The 21,848-nt window shown below is 41.8% G+C and overlaps 2 protein-coding genes across 2 annotated transcripts in view; both read right to left on the reverse strand.

Annotated features, from left to right (window-relative positions):
- LOC109962182 (echinoderm microtubule-associated protein-like 1) overlaps positions 1–4,126 on the reverse strand; it is an 8,433-nt gene extending 4,307 nt beyond the window's left edge. The window contains exons 1-2 of the mRNA XM_020603656.1: positions 4,078–4,126; positions 3,178–3,345 (exon numbers count right to left, since the gene is read on the reverse strand). Of these exons, the coding sequence (XP_020459312.1) occupies positions 3,178–3,345; positions 4,078–4,126 (217 nt within the window). The remainder of the gene's footprint in view (positions 1–3,177; positions 3,346–4,077) is intronic.
- A 1,463-nt stretch (positions 4,127–5,589) lies between these two features.
- On the reverse strand, positions 5,590–21,536 carry LOC109962188 (bromo adjacent homology domain-containing 1 protein). Its single transcript, XM_020603662.1, has 7 exons — positions 21,343–21,536; positions 14,483–16,249; positions 13,378–13,724; positions 12,922–13,081; positions 12,721–12,800; positions 11,074–11,165; positions 5,590–10,804 (listed from the first exon to the last, which is right to left on the reverse strand). The coding sequence occupies exons 2-7, from the start codon at positions 16,227–16,229 to the stop codon at positions 10,615–10,617; spliced, it is 2,616 nt and encodes an 871-aa protein (XP_020459318.1). The 5' UTR covers positions 16,230–16,249; positions 21,343–21,536; the 3' UTR covers positions 5,590–10,614.
- Between the last annotated feature and the right edge of the window lie 312 nt (positions 21,537–21,848).

Genomic DNA, 21,848 nt, shown 5'->3' on the forward strand with positions numbered 1-21,848 from the left:
CTGGTCACAAAGTAGCTTGTCATTCACACACACACACAGAAAACTTTGGACTGATGAAGAAACAAAACAATATAAACACTTCCATGTGGATGCCAAATTTTAGGTAAAAACTGCAGCCAAAGCATTAATTGCTGGGTGAAATTCTGCCTTAAAGGGTCTTGTAACGCTTATTGCCATAGGCAACAAGATATAAACATCGCAAGAGAACAGAATAAGCAAACCAGGTTAATGTGGTCACAGCAAAGCTGAACACAGGTGAACACCCACACAGTCATCACATAGCAGCATCTAAACAAAGGTAGCCAAGAACACACCAAAACACTTTCACCTGTGACTCCCACATTGTGCTTTCTCTTTCAATCCACCACTGCACTGTGGCCATCACTAGTAACATTAACAGTTCAGAGGACAGTGAATACCGTGATAGAAAGTGGACACTGATGAGTAGTCAAGGTGCCTCTGAAGGTCAATTGGACCTTCCTGCACCACCCCAGATGTCTTCCTCCTCTTCCTCTCCTCTCGTGAGCACACCCTCTGGCTCTTCTTTCCTCCTCTGGCTTCAGTCAGATAGGCCAGTTCTCTCTCCATTTGATTTTGATCTACTGGCTGGTGTCCACTAGTATCTCGTCCCCTTTGGTCCACTTGTATCACGCATTCAAAGAGCAGCTGTTTTTTTTTTGTTGTTGTTTTGTCCACTTCTGTTTATGGCATCCAGTTATCTGCAGCACAAGATTTAGTTACTGGTGTTCTGATCCTCTCACGTTTCTTTAGTGGTCGCTCGCCTGTCACACTCTGGGATGCAGCGATGTGTATGACAGTGCTTAAAGCCTGTATGATCAGGGTGTGTGTGTGTAAAGGTGGGGGTGGGGTTGATAATGCTAAGCTAAACTAAGCAGTTGTCCAATTCAGCCTAAATTGTCTGTGCATGTCTTGCATGTGTGTGTGTGTGTGTGTGTGTGTGTGTGTGTGTGTGTGTGTGTGTGTAGTATACAATGGTAATCCTTCAGCCTGAGCCTCTTTGACCCCACCCCCACACATAAGCCCCATGTCACTATGAGAGATTTAGCCACAAAGAGGAAACAGCAGAAATAAACCTGAAACGTGGCCAGTTCTTTTGTTGGGCTGCAGTGAACACCTTGTTACTGATCACTACGGCAGAACAACAAGGAGCTAAATAAAAATGTTTTATTGTAGCTGCAGAATGACCTCTAAAACTTCAAAAACACAAGCAAATGGGATCAGTTACATAAACCGTGTGCTCACAGGTATATTTTTGTATTTGAATAAGAACACTGAATTTGGGTATTCTGATAAAAACAGAAGTTCCAATTTCATAAACAGATGAATTCAAAAAATAAATAATAAACACCAGAATATCACAAGTTGCAACTAACAGTGCATGAAAATCATTTAGAAAGTTATCAGTTAGCTATGTAGTCGTAATAGAAATTAATGGTTGAAATTGTTAGCTAAAAATAATGTATTAACAGTTGAAAGAGTTTACTGGATAACTAGTTCAAATAACTAAATGGTCAAAATAATTAACTGTCAGTAAAGGATAAATGTTCAAAACAGTTTAAGGCTATAAAAGGCTGGAAAGTCCCTCTTTTGTCACTCTAAGCAAACATATTGTCAGGCTTATCATTAGCATCATTAGTTACATAATAGATCCAGTTTAAAATCAATTTAAATGAACACATTTGAAATATAATATGCAGTGCTGAAGAAGGAGAACCTTTATTCTGACAAGGATGTGAAGGTAACAAAAAAGACTGGGACTAAAGTGTTGTGATGCATTATATGTTTTCAGACTTTAGTGTCTATGAAGCCTCAGAATGTCATAAAATGCATGGTCTATGATGTTAAACTTGAGTTTCTTTCTCCATTTTTATTGTAGCTCGTTTGAGATATAAATGTTTCCTCCTTGTAATGATGAACTGCTGTGGGTGCAGACAGCACACTGTGATCTGGCTCTCCTGGAGAGCTGTGACTCTGTGTAGGCCTGTGATTTTTTTTTTGTTTCTCCTGTTGTCCTGGCCGTGACATCATCCTCGTGCCACCTCCACACACCCCATATGGGATTGGGATTAGAATAGCACATAATCCCAGTCCTATAAAAGGGAATTAGGAGCCCAAAGCTCACTCTCTGCACTAAGTCAGCTATACAAATAACAGGCTGCTCACTGGACACATACAAACGCATGCATTAAGTCTGTCTCTGTGCATATGAGTCACACGCACACACACCAACCAGTCAGAATAGTTTCAAAATTCATATGCTTATTATACATTTTAGGAAAATGAAATGTATCAAGGCATAACTGCAGTGCAGAGAAGCAGTGGTGTGCTTTAATCTCTGCTTGCAGATGCCGTTTCCTGCATGAAGACGCAGCATCTGTCTGCTCATACCAGCACCCTGCATGCTGATACACAAAGGCCATGTGCACACATGCAAGCCTTCACTTATGAGTCCACTAATATCCCTGAAGGGACAGGGCATTTCCCTAAATCTCATCGGTACATTCCTTAACGCCCACAGTTTGACTGTGTGGCACATGATACATCAAACAGGTATGCAGGACAAGATGAAGAACGAGTCCTGTTAGACTGGGCCCTAAAGGCCTTTAGTCACATTTAGTCATTCATTTTCGCCTTTAGTCACATTTAGTCATTCATTTTCAACTTATTCATATTAGAATAACTTAGATTAACAGCTTTCAGTCAATGATGATACACACATAATATTTGCATTTATTTTTTACTTTCAATTTACTCCACCTGCTCATTTTTCTGTTTTTTCATGATAAATATGAACAAAAATGTTGAAATCTATAAAGCTGTGCAAACCATCCACGTATACACACCCACTTTGTGATAAATTGCAGGAAGTCTACACACTTTTTGTTGATTACAATTAAAGATGCACCTCATACAAAACATTTTAAAGGGTCACTTCCATTTTGTTACATAACCTTGGTGGTATATAGGCCTATCAGTTAATTTGGATTTTATTTACAGATTTATAACAGTGCAAAATTCCATTCACCTCTAGGGTACTGAGTTGGAGTTAAAACTACAGAGAGGAAATAAAAACATTTGCATGGCTACATATACAAATATGTTTTTGTGAGTTGGATGTACTTTCCCTTAAACACCTAAACTCCCTCAGCTCTCTACCTGTCATGAGGTCAGTGGTGGGTGCCAGCAGTGAGTCACTGTGGTAGCTTTCCTTCAGAGACAGCCTCCTCTGCAGGCCATGGCCCGTCTCCTCCATCCCCAGACCTCGGTCCACAAGCTCCTCCATGTGTGTGTGTCCTGCCGTAGCCCTGATGATCCCGTGTGCTCCTACGCTTCACTGCTGGGCTAACTCACCTTCCCTAAACCACCAGTGGCCAGCACCTCTCGCTTTCCCTCCCTCTGTCATCTAATGCCCTCTAGGGAGTGTGTAGGAGCAAGGAGAGGGTGGCTTCACTCAGAGGAGAGACTAAGGACCCAGGAAGCCATCTGAGGCTCAGGGGAGGACAAGACAATAAAAGGGTATGTTTGAGTACAGGGGCACAAGGGTCGAGGAGGCCTCAGACAGGCAAAACACTTTCACATTAAAAGCCCCAAAATAACTTCCTGAAAGAGAAGTTGTATAACTCCTGTCTGCAAACATATAGCTACTGCTGCAAGGAGGAAATCGATGACTAACAATTACTGTGTGCTGAGAAAACACATGCTCCTGACAAAAAAAACACAGCAGGGTGGGACCACACAATTTGCTGTTGCATGCAAACTTGCAGACAAGCACACAATTACAGTCCCCAAAAGAGCTTACATCAGGCTACCATCCGGTGTGGCCAGCCCTGATGTACTGTAAAGATGATGAGATTCTGAGATTAGGGAGAACAACTTGATTAATTACAGTCATCAGGAGGACAATAAACCGCACATGGTAATTAGACCAATAGAAAAAGACAACAGGAGCAGATGAAAAGCCAGTTAGTCGATTGTATTGGGCTCTCCTCCAGTGTGAACTGGTTTTCTGTCTAATTTGCATTCACTGGATTGATTCTCTCTCTACCAGATGCTTACTCTTTGCTGATCCTTCAAAGTTTTCTGGCTGGTAGTGGAAGTCCTCCATTGCCAAGAATATTAATAATTGCTGAGATTCTCTTCTTACCATTCTCATGCAGCCAGGCTTCCTGTTTTGTCATATGTATTTCTATGTGCACATGCATAAGACAAATGATAACATTATGTGTCTCTGTATTTTTTATAAAAGTACAACTACTGTATACTCTGTCACAGTAGGAAAAGTACAAGTATAAATAATAAAATTAATAATAGCTGAATTCAAATTTAGCTGCCTCGGTTTCAGTGTCATGTGAATATACCACTGTTAATGTTGTTAGTAATACCTGCGACAAAAGGTTTGCCGTGGGAAAAAAAATGTTATTTGACTGTAGCCCCTTCAGTATAAAACACCCAGCAACTCTCATCTGACAGCTGTTATAAGGTGGCACAAACCAGAATGATTAGGAACTGGTTAAATCCTTAACACTGTATTTTATAAACATATATCTTACTGTCAACTAAATGTCGTGGAGTAAAAAGTACAATATTTTATTGTAAATGTAGTGAAGTAAGAGTATAAAGCAGCAGCAAATAATGATTCCCAAGTACAGTTACCTTAGAACTGTACTGAGATTTAGCTATACAACATTATGTTAGGTTATTGTGTTCTACTTTTAGTAACATGTAAGATTTATCCAGGCCTGACATACCTATTCCCTAAAAACAGGACTCAGTGTGTAAAGACTAACTGATCCAGACATCAAATGCCAACCAAATCTCTCCCTACAGTTAAGTCCAACACTGGAGCAGCCAACAGTCTTACAGTAGGCCAGTGCACCTGAGAAAGGAATAAAGGCCAAAGACAGATAATACGATGTGGAGAGGCAGAAACATGGGAGAGGGACAGAGGAGGGTTAGAGGCTGTAACACATGACCACCACCCCGTATGCCCTGATTAGTGCCTTTTGATTTGTTTCTCAGGGATTTATTGTGGGAGGATTATTCTCGTTCTTGCTCTCTATTGCTGCTGGAACTCAGGAATTTCCCCACTGTGGGATCAATAAAGTCCTACCTTACCTTACCTTACCTTACAGGCAGAAGTCACAGGGTCTGACCCTGACATGAGAACGCTGTCTCACTACTGACCTCATGTGGAGAAAACTTTGCTGACTTCCTGTTGGTCGCATGCAGGGCGAACATTTCCCCTCTTACATACAGAACAGAAAGATGGTTCTTTCATACAGTAGAATCTCTGGGAAGGGATATTTAACCCACTGATAGATGTGATTTCATGAAAAAAAGAAATTTGAGATGACTTTTGAAACCTACCTGCTCCTGCTGTCTGAAATATATAACATTTGATGAAGCCTACAGGTCACTTTGACTGAATAAAACAAGATCAATCTAATGAAAATACAAGGCAACAACTGATTAAAACAAATCTAAAAGAAAAATGCCCACACAGATTTTTCACAAAGGACTTAAAATTTATAAATATTCTTTCAATGAAACATTAAATCAGTAGGGATGTTATATAATTCTTCCAAAAAATCCAAGATTTTCAAAGCATGACAAAGTGACAATAATCTGATACACACATTGCTTCTCTACTCCAAAAATATCTAGACATTTTAATGTATACCCCCATTTTTTCCCCCAAATATATCAAAATATATGTTGACAATAAGCATCAATATAAACCACACAGAAAGCAGAAACTCATGGGTTGGTCAGGTGCTTTAGTTTGAACTCATGGAGTGGACACACGTCTTGTGTGGCATCAATAAAAAGGTCACACAGTGTTTGACCCTGTGTGCACCATATGTACACAGAATTAGGTGTCTCCTGAGTGCTGGTCTTTCCCAGTTGGCATGGTAACAAAGGATGCAACTGTGTCCATGCAAAGTTGCTAGGAAGTCACATAAATAATAACATACAATCTAATCCATGCTTTTGCAGGGCCAGCACTTGGGAGGATGATTCATGGCAACTTCCTTCATCTCCTTTTCCAAGAAGCTTCTGCTTCTCTCTCAGCAGCCAAAAGATAAGGATGTGAGGAACGAACACAAGAAGAGGACACTGTCGAATTGCACTAGCCATGAGACTTTTTTTTTTTGCACACACTGGATTCCTGCCCTCTAGGGGACAAACACCATCAGTGCACATCTGGGGGAAAGGCAACAGTGGCCAGCTAATTTGGATGGTGGGAGAAACTGCTCAAATCCTGAATTTGTTCTACTCATTAATTATATTACAATTGCTAGATTCCCTCTCAGCCTACTGGAAAACCTTGTCATTTTAATACTTAAATAAGGGACTGTTTGCAAATTATTCGGGGTGAGAAGTGGGGACAAAATCTTACATTTTATGTAATAAAAATGTCATTTTGTTAAATAGCTTTAAAAAAACATGGCTGCCACATTAATATCCATATTTTCTTTGGCTCCTTACCCTGAATTAAAAAAAATTGCAAAACTTTACCTTCAGTAAAGTGTATTGTTTGGTGGGAAAATACAGCCACTCCCTAAGATGCTGGGCCTTTAATAGCCACTGAATGAGTGAGTCGGTCCCAGATACTGACAATGCTGACTATGGCAATATTACAGGCCCAGAGTAAAAGGAAAAACACCATCCTCAGGTCTCCCAAAAACCTCCCTTGAGCAAAAATGAAAAATACATGACCCACCCTAATAATTTTCATAGTGTCTAATTTAATGATGACTACTGAAAACCCTCTATAATATGGCTACGTTTAGAGAAGGGTCTTCTATTGCTGCCTGAGAGGACGTCCTGCCCTCTGCTGTCTTGTCTCAGAGACTGTCTCTGTCTCTTCTCAATTAGGACAAATCAATAGAAGCTCAGGTGACCACGTTGCCAGAGCATTCTCCCAAACATCACACTTAAGGTTAGTCAGGTTGGGCAGGAGAACTAGAAGTCTTCGTTGCCACAGGCCTCAGGTCAGATTTGACTTTGTAAGCATTTCAAAGGGAATTCTGGTCAAACCTGCAATTCACAGTCACTTCTGCTCTCCTGTCTGCCAGGGTGTGTGCTTTGGTCTGGTTCTCCACACCCTGACAGCAAAATACATAAATGCAACAAAATTGACATCTCTGTCAATAACCAGCGCTCAAATCATTTAATCTCTAAATTCATAAGTTACAAATAAACAGAAATCACTTCTATCCTGAAGCACAAAGAAACAGGATATGGTTCATTAATAAGACAGTATTTCCAAATAACTTAAACTGAAATCTTAATATATTGTATTGTTTACTCCATTAAAATTTTTCTATATAATTGTTACAGATCTTGCAAAAATACTTAGCTGTGCATTAGCTGTCTGCTTGTTTAAAGAGTGCCCAGTGCTTCCTGGATTCAGTTATGTGCACTTCGTTAGAAATTACCTGGAAGGCTACAACTGTAGGCCATATGAGGGCATCGAGTACCTTCACTCTCCTTTTTTTCCCCATTTGGTCAAATTTCAAATAACACTGTGATGATTTCAAACTCATGTTGAATAAAATAAAAAATAATGCATATACTTTTCTAGATTTGTTACTTTCATTTTCCAAAAATATTAAGTCTAAAAATATATTGCATATGCCATCTTAGGAAATTGACAATAAAAGATTCTTAATAAGGAGAAATTGTAAAGTAGGAGAATATATATTACCTCTTTGAAGACTCTGGGCATTAATAGAAATAAAAAAAACAAACAAACAAAAGAACAATGATCAGGATTTAATGTTGTTCTGGGTTCTCACACAGAAAAAGTTAAAGATGGCTTTAGAGTGTTGAAAACTTTTACGGCTTATCCAAACGGTGTTTGTTGTGTAGGAAAGCAATCGGGTACTCTTTATGTTTTTAAAGGTACACACACACACTACTCGTTTTCTGAGTGACAGTAAAACGCTTGCAGCTTAAAAGGCAATGAATCGAGAGTGGCTTCCAAACCTCCACAACTCAATTAAGTATCAAACACCACCCACACAATCCAAGTACACAACATGGTGCTACGTTTGTCCGCTCAACAACAAAACTTCCATCCAGACGCCTTCTGAAACTTAATGAACACACATACATACTTTATATATACAGTATATACAATGTATACTGTATATATACACACACATGTACACTACATATAGGATATTTATGGAGGTGTGGCTGAGATGATCAAATGGAATGACTATAAAAAACTGGACATGCTGTTTTTTTTTTCCTCCAAAACATACAGTATTAGTAGCTGGAACAACAACAACAAAAAAGTTGAAAACGTTTGTTGTAATTAAGGGATGGATTAGTGCAGTATAATAAGGGAACAAAGGAAGAAGTGCTGACAAGGAAAAGAAACACGAGGGAGGACGCAGGGACTCTGGCTTGTGTGACATCCTTTGGTTTATCTTGGTGGGAGAAGGAGGAGGGGAGGAAGAAGAAGAAGAAGAAGAAAAATTCAATGTGGGTGTTGAATAGATATTTCCCAAATGTTGCGAGGCTTCAGGATGCAAGGCGAGCAATTAGAGCACAGCATAACATAAAAAGTGCCCTGTGGTTTTTAACTATTTTGGTCATTTATTTTTTAAATGCAAAATGCCAAAAATGGAATCGTTTCAGCTTCTGTTCCGTAAACTGAACAGTTTTGGCTTTTGAACTGTTGGTCAGGTAATGTAGAAATGTAGGAAATGTTGGCCATTTCTCACTACATTCTAACTTTTATAGACAATTATTAGATAATGAAAAATAATGATTAATTGCAGCCAGTGTGTTTCCAGTGATCACAGCTGTCAGTCGACTGGCAACAAATTCCCATTTCCTGGGACTACAGCAAACCCATTCCGATTCGACCTCTTCCTAGTCGTATGCGGTGAGGCTAGCTACCTGCCCTGCCTGCAACTCATAAGGCAACTAACAGGGAGCAGCAAAAGTGACAAATATGAGAAGAAACAAAAAACAATGAAGGACAACCCTCCTCTTCATAAGCCTGTTCAGTCCTCAATAAGGGATCTCTCCATTGGACCCTTAGCAGACCCAGTAAGGAAAGAGGCTTCCCACGACTGAGGCTGAGATGAAAGACAGTGAAAATCCAACGAGGCTTTTGTTAAATGTGTTTTCAATATAATCAGTTTAGAGACAATATTGGTGTCCTGACCCAAAGTTAAAAGCCTGCTCTAGAGTTGAGTGTGGTACAAAACAGCCTGCACCCAGCTGTGCACATACAGGTAACCGACAACAGTAATGTGTGACAATATGTTTTTATGTTAATTCATGAGTACGGGTAAAACTGACCTAAACACCAACAGGCAGCAGGTGAAATGAAGCATAATTGTATCATATCGTGTGTCTTTCGAACTGCGCATGCCTATGAGAAAACCTCTTTCCCCCTCAATTCATCATTCCATAACTGAGAATGCAGCTGACTGACGCAATGGGAAGTCACTTTGGATGTGTGGATGATTACTGCAAGATCAGCTACATTTGTGTCACTCTGCATTATAACAAGTGACTGAGCGAATGTTTAGCACATCCATATGGGGCAGTACACTGGCCAAAATGGCAGATAACCTCAGACCAGACATCATGCAAACCTTGCGGGAATCTGGATGAGTCTTAAAGTGTGTAACCGTGTAGCCCATGTGTTTATTAACATTATGGGTAGGGGTCAGTTTCTGGGACTGATATCGGGCCCAGATTTGATTTACAGATATTTGAGGGTTGTAAGTTGCTAAACTGGACCCAGTCAGGATTACTTTTCACAAACCCCCTTTCAGGTACAGTATTTTAGCATCACTTGAGATAAAAATGTTTCTGTCAGTGTCAGTGCGCTAGAGCACACAAGAGAGAGGACGAGAGAGAGAAAACTCTGCTTCCTCTAAAGCTGTTTGTTAGGTTTGATTGCCTGAAAGCCTCCTAAAAAACCATCACACATCCCTACATTTATCCATTCATCCACACTGACAACACTTCACACATTCACACACAAATTCAAATCAAAAGAAATAAGACAACACTCCATTAGCTGCTCCTTCACCCTGGATGTTTCAACACCATTAACACTGAACTGACAGCGCAAGCTTGTGTTCCCCTGGAAGCACCTTAGCGCCGGACCATCCCTGAGCCATCGGCTTACAAATGCAACAAACATGATTGTTGTGCTGAGATGCTTCAGGGGAAATGTTGTCCTGTAGCCCAGTCCTGCCTAGTGTTCAGCATTCCTGACAGATGGGGGGGGAGGGAGGGGGGCACAGAAGCTTCCATAAGTGGAAGCTGAAAAGTCCAAGATGATAAATTACTTGTCCCTTCAAAGCTAGGAAATACTGGTGCTCTGACTGAGATAGTTTCATCTGTCACATTGTAACCCTTTCTGTGGACAACTAAAGGAACCTGCGCTTCATAATGTGCCACAAACACTTTGACTCATTGGTCCCTCACCAAAACCAGCCTCTCTCCGGCATCTCCCTTCTCTCTCGTCGTCAGGTCACCAGCAGAAAAGACAGGGGTGTTCAGTCCTTCAGCCCTCTAGCAATTAATTCATAGGTGCGACACCCCATCTGCCCTCTACTGCAGGTTCTTCAGGATGCGTCCGTAGCGGAAGTCGTAGACGTGCCGGCAGAGATACACCAGCTCGGGGTCAACGTCTGTGGGCACACAGCGGTGGGATGGGGGGGTGAAGCCGGGGAGGCAGGGCACCATGCTGGTGCTGCCAGGTGGAGCGCCTTCGGCACGCCGCTTCACCAAGGCACAAAATCTAGAAATAGACAGGAGAGGGGGGAAAAAATAAATCAAGGGGCGACTATCTGCTGTGAAATCAAGCACAACTCTGGCATCTTTATGCAACTGTTCCTGAACGTAAAAATAATAAGCAGTTATTTGCAGGTGCAGTGTCACCAATGTGTGACACAGGTTTCCACATACAATATCTCAGAAGATCAAGTGTTAATTAAAAAGTAACATTCTGAAACGACTTTCTGCTAACGATTACAGCTGAGCTCTGTATCTGTGTGTGCGTGTACTTACCTACAGTACTGGGCTAGTGGGAGAACATAGCATCTGTCTTCTATGCAGGCCACACTATTTTCATCCTGATGCCGAGAGGCGAAAATCTCATTCTGAAACCAACAGTGGGTGTACAATGTCACATCAACACAAGTGTTTCCTATTGTGTTGGGTGAAGGCTGAAGAAATGACAACAGTGTGCACAGAAGGAACTGTAATTGTTCAGGTGCAATAGGATTGTGCCTCTGTGTCTACCACATGTGCCAACATGTGCGCGCACACATACGTACACACCAATGCGGTTCTGCTCAACACATGCTATAGACATCCACTGTGAACAGAAGCATGAGTAGCGTTTCACTGCGTTTACATTCTAACCGTGGAACTGCTCTGTTCTCCTACTCTTTGTTTGTGGAAGACTGAGGAGGCAGAGATATCATCAGTTTGGCAGCGTGGTTACACTGAAGAGCTAACCAGCTATCAACAGTTTCAGGGCTGCTGAGAGAAAGATAATGATGTCTCCAGCAGCAGTCGGTGCCTACATATTTGTGCCTGGACAGGCGGTTTTGCTCATCCTCCCCTCGCACATTCATTTCTTATGTACGTTAGGACAACTGACTATTATGCATGACTTACTTATGGTAAGCAATTAATAATTGCAACACAGAATGTGAAACGTGAACCCACCAACACACACACACACACACACACATTTAAACACATTATAGCAAATTCTAACTTATAATGTGAAAGCACAAGACAGTATTTTCACTTGGGAAATTTGTTTCTAAAACATTTTATAAGCAACATCAGCAAGAAATGTTGCCACATTCTTAAGACAAGTGAAGAGAGGAAGCCAACCCTTCAGCCAAGACACAGAAGACCTATGGATACCAAAGTGTGCAATATGAAATAAATAAGTGACATTGGTAATTATGTAATTATATGCACAAGCACTTTCAAAATAAAACTGTTAAAAAATATGATAAACTGTTAAACTCACATTATTATTATGAAATTATTTTGTTTATCCTGCTTCTTTTCAAAATAGCATTTTTTAGGTGATTTTTATTTAATTTGCTTATTTTTTTTAATAATGAGAAATTTGTACCACACTTAGTGGCAAGAAATTGTTTCATTCTGACTTTTTTGATGCAGTTAAATTGGAAAGATTGGAAAGACTGCACTCTAATTAACTCAAGAGGTTTCACCTGTGTGAAGCAGTTGAACTGTGAGACTGTGACACTGATGAAGGCTGAAAAACGTTGTGTCTTCTCACAGAATAAAGTGATTTCTTGCCACTGAGTGTGATCCTAATTTACAATTATTGTAAAAATGTATTCATGTTTTACAAAAAAAATTGTTGTGCTTTCTCAGATGACTGTTATGTGGATGGTTCATTCAGACCAAAGCAACAGCCAATCACGTAACTGCCTCCACCCAGTTTGTCGTGATTGACAGAAAAAGACTTTAGAATGAAAAGTGGCATTATGAGATAAAACCGAACTGAACTCATTCTTGCTTAATTGTACACATTCCCCATCATGTTTGTTTGCTTCAGTTATACTGTATGTGTTTAAGAGTGGACACAGAGCTTTCTTTTCAGTGTGCTGTCAACAGTCATTTAACCACTGGGAAACAACATAAATCATTCCGATCGAGCCTCACCTCACAGTGTGTGCTGGGATCTCTGCCTCCCTGGGTGTGCTCAGGTCGGTAGTACCAGAAAAGACTCATCATCAGCTCTCCTGCAGCAGCAAATTTAGACACACATACAGTAAGCACAGGTAACCAGCTGTGGTAATATGTCCCTTCATCCATGCACAAAAACTATTTTTCTGTGATCTCCCCACTCCTCATCTCTTTTACCTGTTTTGGGGTCCTCCCACAGCGCTGATATCTTGGCAACATATGGAAGTGATTTCTTCCTGGGGCCTGATCGCAGAAGCACAGTGTCTCGGACACGTATCACTTCACCATCCCTCTCGACTCCCTCATAACACTGCCGCAAGGCCGTCTCATCCTCTCCCTGACACAAACACATACACATGCACGCATACACATGGACAAGGACAGATATAATTCTCATTATAAAGACAAAATGGAATCTGTCGCACAAAGCTATGTGGTCAAAACACAATTATCTTTTCCCCAAGGGCTGATTTTTTTCTTCCTGCCAGGCAGCTGTGTGGATGCTAAGGCTTCTACTATAGCAGAGTATGATCAGGTAGTGGTGTACCAGAGAGTCTAACTAGACAGACAACCAGACGAGAAGGTCTTTAATCTCTTGGCTCATCTTCATAGACACACTCACAAATAACCTACCGCAATAAAGACCTCCCTCTCTGTGGGCATTCCTACAGCCCGCCAGCCATTGGTAGCACGTCTGCGGTTGACCTTCTTCTGTTTGGTGCTGCTGAGGCTCGGCACAGATGCCAGTTCTTTCTGGGGCAGCTGTGTGCGCCCCATTGGCAGGGGCTTGGTGGTCCGTGGACATTCCCTGGCCAGCTTTAACCTGGCCTGGGGCTGGTCTCGCCCTGACAAGGGGGTTAGTAGGTGAGGTTTTGTCTGGGTGGAAGTGGGTATGCTGGAGAGTGGGCAGCTGGAGATGTGCAGGGAGGGTGGAACCAGAAGGGAGGTGCTGTGGTCACCCTGTGCTGATGTGTAACCCTCTGGAAAAGTAATGGGTCAAAGCAATACTTTTAAATAATACAGAGACAAAAATATCTAAATTGCACTTAAAGCAAGACTTTAATATATAACTATGTACCTGAATTAGTACTATCTTCCAGATGAGGTGTGAAATTGAATTATAACATTTCTCAGTTCAATACACTATGGTGCATTGAACTGTTAGTCACTGCTATCAAAGGTGGTTCCTTGACCAGAACAGGTTTTACAAGTAAAATAAAGGTTAAATATATAAAGGTAAAATATATATAAATAGATTTGTTGCAGAAAACAACATATTAGGCTGAAGCTCCTTATCAAGACATATCTACTTTAGTGCCAAGAGCTACGAACACTTTCAAAGCTCGTGCAAACAACAAAAAATGCTCCCGCTTTTTGGGGCATACATCTGGCTTGAGGCACACATCAATTAACGATAAAGGACTTTTTAAGTACAACATTGGGATAAGGGGTTCTTTCATTAAAATATGAAAAGAGGGAACTAAAACTGTGAAACAATAAAAGTGCCATGAATGGGGAAAATATCCAACATGCTCAAAATGCTGCAGATGCTTATTTAGTCTATAGTCTAGTAATACAGATACTGCATATTTATAGATAACATTAGCTCCTCTGGGCTTCAGTAACTGTCTGAATTTGAATAATAGCTATTCCATTAGGAACACTAAAAGGGGTTCAAAAGCATATACATAACTGAGTTCCAGCAGAAATACTTCAGGAATCCTTATGTTCCACCCACCTGTTTTGATTCTGTGTGTGCACCCAGTGAATCCTGTGCTAAAAGAACAACCCCTGTTGGTGACGGGAGGCATGGCTCTGTAGGTGTAGCCACTAATCCCACAGGCATCACCATAACAGGGTGAAGCCACAGAGTTGCAGAAGGCAGGGTGGGTCAGCCCCGAGGCATGAGACACCTGCGGACCCAGCAGTTTAGAGCCAGTCATCTGATTAGGGCACAAACTGGATGAAGCAAAATTCAGAGGTCGAGAAGCCAGGGTTGGTGATGTTGTGCCAGTGTGTGGTGGGTGAGCGATATGGACGTAGTAGCTGGAGAAGCAGTGGTCGGCAGTGCAGAGGCAGGGGTGGGGGCTAAGGGTCAGGGCTGTATGAGGGTGGGAATGTGTCAACGATGGTGAGGATACGAGGCACTCGTGCTTCACAGGGGTCATGGCTGAATTAAGAGACTGATCATCTGATTCTCCGTAGGGCTGCTGGCCCAGGAAGAAGGCCAAGCGGTGGCAGTATTCCACTGAGCCCTCTGGGGGACAGCAGTAGTACGGGCTCAATTCGGTCTCCATCTGCTCTTCCTTCACTTGCTTTAGTGGGTATGCTAGCATGCTACGAGACTGGTAACCTGGTTTGGTCAGTCTATGGGTGCAACTGCCAGTGTCCCATTCCACTTTAGGCTCAAAGTCCACCTTATTCTTGCAGGCTGTGCAACCACTGTGCAGGGGAGGGACCATTTTCCACTTATGCTTTTGTGATCGGCCCTTGTGTTTGAGTTTGACCCTGGAGTGCTGTTTTGCAGTTGAGACTGCTGCAGGAGTCTTGTAGTCTGATGTGATAGTAGCTGTGGGTGTAGCCTTTACTCTCTGCTTACTGGTAGTGGAAGAGCTGGTTAACTTCAGCAGGGCTGCAGCATTGAGTCCAGCCAATCGCCTGGGGGTGGGGGTATCCAGACTCTGACTCATACCCCTACTCTCATCACCTTGCTTGACTTTGGCCTTCTTGATCGGCTTAGAGCTTTGGCACAGTTCAGGTTTGGGAGACCTGGAGGCTTTACTTGTGTTTCGTGAAGCCCTCAAACTTCCAGGGGCACCAGGTCTGACTGGATCTATAACCAGGGTACCCCCTCCAGTCGTGGGTTCTTCCTGTTTCCTGGCCTGTTTGGTTGCTGGCTGAGGGTCGGTAGCTCTCTCAAGCAACAGACTGTTCACTGCCTCAGCATTGAGAGAGGCCAGTCTGCGCTTGCGTGGTTGCAGGACATGGATACACCCTCCATGACTTGGGCTGTTCACCTTTGATTTGTTTTTTGGTAATGATTTTGCCTCTTTTCGTTCATTTCTTTTCCCTTTTTTAGGTTTGCGTTTCAGAGACGGCTTTTCTTCCCTTTCTTCAGAACTCTCCTGCTCACCTTCCTTCAACCTTGTGAGGAGGACATGGCAACTTAGGCCCTCCCCATCCGAACCCCCAGCCCTTCTCCGCAAAGGATACAACTTCCTGTCCCGTTTATTGTCATGCCTCCGGTACCGTTTTCTGTTCTGATCTGATTTTTCAGTTCTCCCTCTCTTGTCAGCCATCCTCTTGGCCTTGACTTTCCTTTCTTTGACGGTCTCGCTTATCTTCTTTGTCCTGCTGAGTCGTAGTGAACGCTCAGGCCAGGTGCCACCAATAGTGCTACCATGTGGCCAAAGAGGACAGTTGTCCCACCACTCAGCACTACTGTGGCTCTGCCTGAGGAAACCCTTCTGCCTTGCCTGAGTCATCACATGCTTCTCAACAGGGCCTAGAGAGAGGAGACCGACAAGGAATCAGAACTCAAGTTTGCATGCTGTCAATGCTCACAATCTATGGCATAACATCCAGTGTTCTGTGTTGTGTTCAACATCCCAAGGCAGGCCTGAGGTGGACCAGAGGCAGAACAAAAATGGCCCACCATTCTGGCTTTGTGCCTTGCACACAGAAAATGAAACAAAATAAAGGTGTACTAATCCTGCCTCGAAAAGGCAGTGTGTAAGGGCCTAATGACAGAAGGTTGTAGCTTTATCAGACAGATGATGCCAGCAATGTCACGTATCCTACGCTTTATAGAATCTTTGCAACTTTCGTTTCTTTAAATCACACAATAACTGATCAGACTAGAACTGATGGTCATATGAGGTGTATTATGGGCCCAAGGAAAGACCATTATCCTTATTTCAAACATTTTTTTACTCTCATAAATTACAAAGCTTTTGTGGTGTGAAAAGTACTGAGACACACACAAAAAAAGATGAAAACGAGATGGAGCAAACAAGACACAGATACAACAAAGACATTGACTATCTTACATGAGCCTTCTGTTTAGCTTTAAACACAACAGTATCTGATTGAATACATAAAAAAAACCTTAATAAGTAAACTCAACTGAATGGTTTTGTGATCAGACTGAATTTATTTGATCATATGGCAAGCTCCAGCTATTATATGCCTTTGTTTCTCGTTATAATGGATTTGTGTATGTGTGTGTGTGTGTGTGTGTGTGTGTTTTATGTTGCATTAAAGAAACTAATGCACTCTGTCATTCATTCACTGCACTCGTTGCCTTATCACCTAGTGTGCACACAGCATGCAAATAACAGCTTGTTAAGGCCAATTGTTTATTCTGAAATGTTTAGTCAGAAAGTTGAATGTCAAAAAGGCCTCACTACAACATTAAAGTCCACTGAGGAAAATAAAACAAACAAGCTGACTAAATGTCTATTTACACTTGACATTTTTATCATTTCATTTTCATGGCTTCAAATTATTTGCTGTCTAGATGTCCATATTACATACAGGAAGAGAATCTTGGACATACCTCTGCTGTATGATACTACATAAATATTCCCAAATCTCAAAAAAGCATTTGGCAACTAAACTCAATTTGTTACAAACAATTTGCTTGGGAGTATTTGTGAAAGTACTCCTTGAGCTCACTGTGAAACTGAAACAAACAACCAAAGAATAACTGATATGCATAAACGCACTCAGCTGGCAGTTTGTTAAGAACGTCACACGTACTGGCATCACAAAAAGTACCAAAAGTAAATATACTCATGCAGAATAGCACATTTTACATTCATGTATATCGTACTATTGTATTATAATTATTGTGTTCATCACATTTAATGATGCAACTGGTAAAGGTGGAGCTCATTTCAAGTACCTTACATGGTTATAATTTGAAGTACTGCTGGGTATTTTGTGAATTTCCCACCAGGGATCAATAAAGTCAGATAATTATATTGTATTTTGTATAATTATTCTGATTCTGAAAAGTAGCTAAAAGTTATAAAATACATGTAGCAGAGTAAAAAAGTACAACATTTGCCTCTAAAATGTAGTGAAGTCAAAATATGGAGTAGCACAAAATGAAAATACCCAAGTATGCATACTTCAGAATTGTACTCAAGTGTAGTACTTTCCACCTCTGGTTTCTGTACTGGAGATCATAAATATCAGGAATATTTACTGTCTGACTAATGACATGGGAAAGCAGGTAAACCTGTAAAGACTCTTTTAAAACTGTACATACAGTACATTCTGTACCACAAAGGAAAACTCCCCAAAGCAAATACAACACAAAAGTTTTACATGATTTAACTTTGCCTGTGTAAATCAGACTGAGTTGTTTTCCAACTCTGATGGCTTATCACAGTTAGCTTTTGAATGTTTCATTCTGTGTGGCACCATACTTCAAGAATTTCAGGCCTGGGCATCTGCTCAGACTAGTGTGGTTGTGTGAGGCACTGAGAGGCCTGATGGTTACTCTGCACTGTGAGCACATTCAAGACCAGAGATTTTGGCCTAACTCACGACTCAGTAACAGTCAAATCCTGACAAGATTTTCTAAACACGTTTGACTTATTGGCCCCAATCTGACTGGGCTTATGCGAGTGGAAAGGCGGTCCAAGACTGAAATGTGTGAGTGATCCTGGCAATAGCCAACATGAGTTTAGCTCATACCAACTACAACTGCTACTTACATTTTCTACTTAGCCAGCTCAATTATGAATAAATTGGTCAACGTGCGTGGATCCAGTGTGGATCCAGAGGGAATGATAGCATTACTTACAACTTCTCTAATATACTCCACTTCAAAAACACTTAAAAAAAAAAGATGACAAATGTAAAATAACCTTTATACACTGAAATAAACATACAAGAAACCAACTGTAATATTTTGACAGTGAACTACTAAACACAATTGTAGGAAGTTACTCATCGACAAAATCAGGTATTGTGGACCCCTCACTTCATTGTTGTCCTTTCACAGGACAACGAATGCTAGACTCAGAAAAGATCTAATCACATATGAAGTGTGTGATCATGCAGACTGAAACTGAAATTCAATACCACAACAACACTCTCGCCTAAAATTCAAACCTTACATTCACACTGAACAATCAGTCCACATTTTAATGTTAATTTAATGCAACTCTCTTTTCAGCCTTCATACTGAACCTTCTTCGTGTTTTTTTTTTTAACCATTAAAGACAACTTTCCGGAAGCAGTTCTCAGCAATCTGTTACTGCTGAGAAGTGTAGGTGGGGAAACACTGGAAGGAACAACCAGTGAGACATCATCTCCTGTGGCAGTGCACTGGCCAAACAGCAATTTGGCTCTTTAAACACGGTCAGGCCTGGTGATCCTTAGGAAGTAATTTCACATTTATGGGAAGATCAATGACCCTGCACTCTGTCTCTAATTGGTTAGAAAACAGATCATCAGTTCCTCTTTCAGAGCGTCAAACAGTGGGCACACCGGGACACTTTTATATTATAAGATTTCTCACGACTCTTCAGGATATGTTTCTAAAACACAATTGATCCACTCTCTATATCCTTACTTCTTTCTCCTCTGAAATTCCAGGTACAGTTAAAGCAGACAACGTGAAGTGGTCACTCTGAACACACAAGTGAATATCACACTCAAATTGACAGCCACTTCGAAAATATTACATGAACATATATTTCTAATAACAGGCATTATACATTAGCCTAGAGCTTCCCAACCAGTGGCTCGAGGCCTCCCCCTGTGTGATGGTGTAATGGCTCTAAAACCAAGACTGTGAACAAAACATCCACAGTCTGGGTTCATGGCTCCGTCTGCCGGAATGCGTTTGTATCTGTATCACCATTAAACAACAGGCCAGCAGCAGTGACTTACTTTTTATGAATAACCCATTTGTAAAAAAGTAAAGCTGTGGTTCCCCCCAATCAGTCGAGGCAGAAGGCCGCCCACCAAGAACCTGGTTCTGTTGGAGGTTTCTTCCATTAAAGGGAGTTTTTCCTCCCTACTGTCGCTAAGTGCTTGCTCAAGGGGGATTTGTTGGGTTTTCCTCCGCGTAAAGTACCTTGAGATGATTTTTGTTCAGATTTGGTTCTATACAAATAAATCTGGCTTGAACTGAAGAACTCAGAGAAAAGGAGGTTGATCAAGAAAAATCCAAATGCTTCATATAGTGTTATAAGCAACAGAGAGGATACTTGGTAGCGTGTCCACTTAGTTTTATGATCATTTTGAGACTGGAGCTACTTTGTTGTTGTGAAAAGCTGTTTCTGGTTTTTCTTCACAAACAGCAGCAATAGGATCATCATAAAATCTAACTATATCATGACAAATTTTATATTTATGTGCAGGTATCTCATGTATTCTTCTACAAATCGTCAGTTAATTTAACCTCTATTCACTACATGCTTCTTGCAAAAGTTTGTTCTCTTTAGTTGGTTGGTGATTTAATAAAACCCAGAAAGTTTTCCCCCTGTTTTTTTTTTCTTATTCACCCCCCAAAATATATCAGAAGTATACATGTCTGGCAAAAATATCAAAATAATGAAACCAGCCATCGCTGATGGACCGCAATACCAATGTCCAAGAACAAATAAGAATATATATACAATTCTGGGATGAGATAAAAGTTCCCCTGCTCTCCCAACAAATACCCTCCTTGATCAAAAACTTAAAATAATTTTTATACAGCCCCTAATTTGTTGCTTTTTTCTTCTGAAATACTAAATGCTTTCACCTTTTGGAGCCTCTAACAGTCTTTCAAATAACTGTGAAGAACAAATCACTTTTGGGTTGAACTGTTCACAGCTCATGTCCAAAATATGGCCACAGCCTACAGTAAGGGGTCATAGTGCTTCACCTTAAAGGGTCACATTAACATGAGATACACCTTGCAGAACACAACTCTGCTCCTGATTTCTTGATAACAAGGATGTGCATGCTACAAACACACACCTCTGTTAGTATTACACCTGTAAATAATATCTGGCCCGCTTGTTTTTTTAAATATGTCTGCTTTTAAATGTCTGGTAGTGCCAGAACACCAGCAAAACACAGCATCAAACATAAATAACCAGCTGGGTAAGGCAGCCCATCGGGACCAAACCGAGAGGGCTTTTATTTTCCATGTTCCTTGTCACACCGGGGGACAGGCAGGCTCAACACGAGGCGCTGGCATGTTGAGATTCATCCCGAGGAAATAACGACTACAAGAATTTCAAACATTAGGTCACAGTTGTGTGTTTTCTTCTGAGACTTGTACGGCAGCTTTGGGCTTCATCTACACCATCCGCTGAGATGTCGAGGAGGCTTCGCATGCCTGCATAGCTAAACGCACACATCTGTAGCTACTACGTGCCACAATATATACACAACCTACAGTGGCCGAAGACTGAGGATGAACATCTTGACCTATCCTGCCCATCTGAAGTGGCCAGCCAGGCTCTATATACGGGCTGGGGAGGGGAGGGGGCCGAATACACACATACACACATACACACACACACCAAGCAAAATAAAGGGCAGTCCACGCTTCTGATAACATTTCCTAACCGGGTTTGTCATTACCGACACGGGGGCTGTGCTGATCAGAGTCCAGGGTGAGTCCTGGGAAGACATGGCACGTAGCAGCAGCAGCACTGTGTGTCGCTTCTGGTTGCACGAAGCGAAAACGGCTTTCTGCGCTCCTCTGTGGACGGCTGGCCAGCCGGAGCAACTTCAAACATTCAGGGCGAAATGGCAACAAAAAAACCGAGGTGGTAACTTACGGCTCGCCGACGCGCTTCCTCCTGCCAGCGGGGATCCGTCGAGCAAACCTGCGGGGAGAAGGGAGGTGGAGGGGGAGAGAGAGAGAGAGAGACAGGCGGACTGGTGCGAGAGAGAGAGAGCCAGCCGGACTGGTGCGATGGCAGAACTCCGTAACTGGGAGAGCTGGGGAGAAGTGGAGAGAGGACGATCGGTTGCGCTTGCGAGATGTGTGTGCTCTTCCTGGTTGGGCTTCCACCGATTTGCAGCAAACTTAATCTGAACCAATTGCCACAGGGACCGGTCTCGCTTGACACCCCCGTCCTCCA

This window comes from Monopterus albus, unplaced genomic scaffold (genome assembly GCF_001952655.1).
Source record: "Monopterus albus unplaced genomic scaffold, M_albus_1.0 scaffold62.1, whole genome shotgun sequence".
Classification (NCBI taxonomy): domain Eukaryota; kingdom Metazoa; phylum Chordata; class Actinopteri; order Synbranchiformes; family Synbranchidae; genus Monopterus; species Monopterus albus.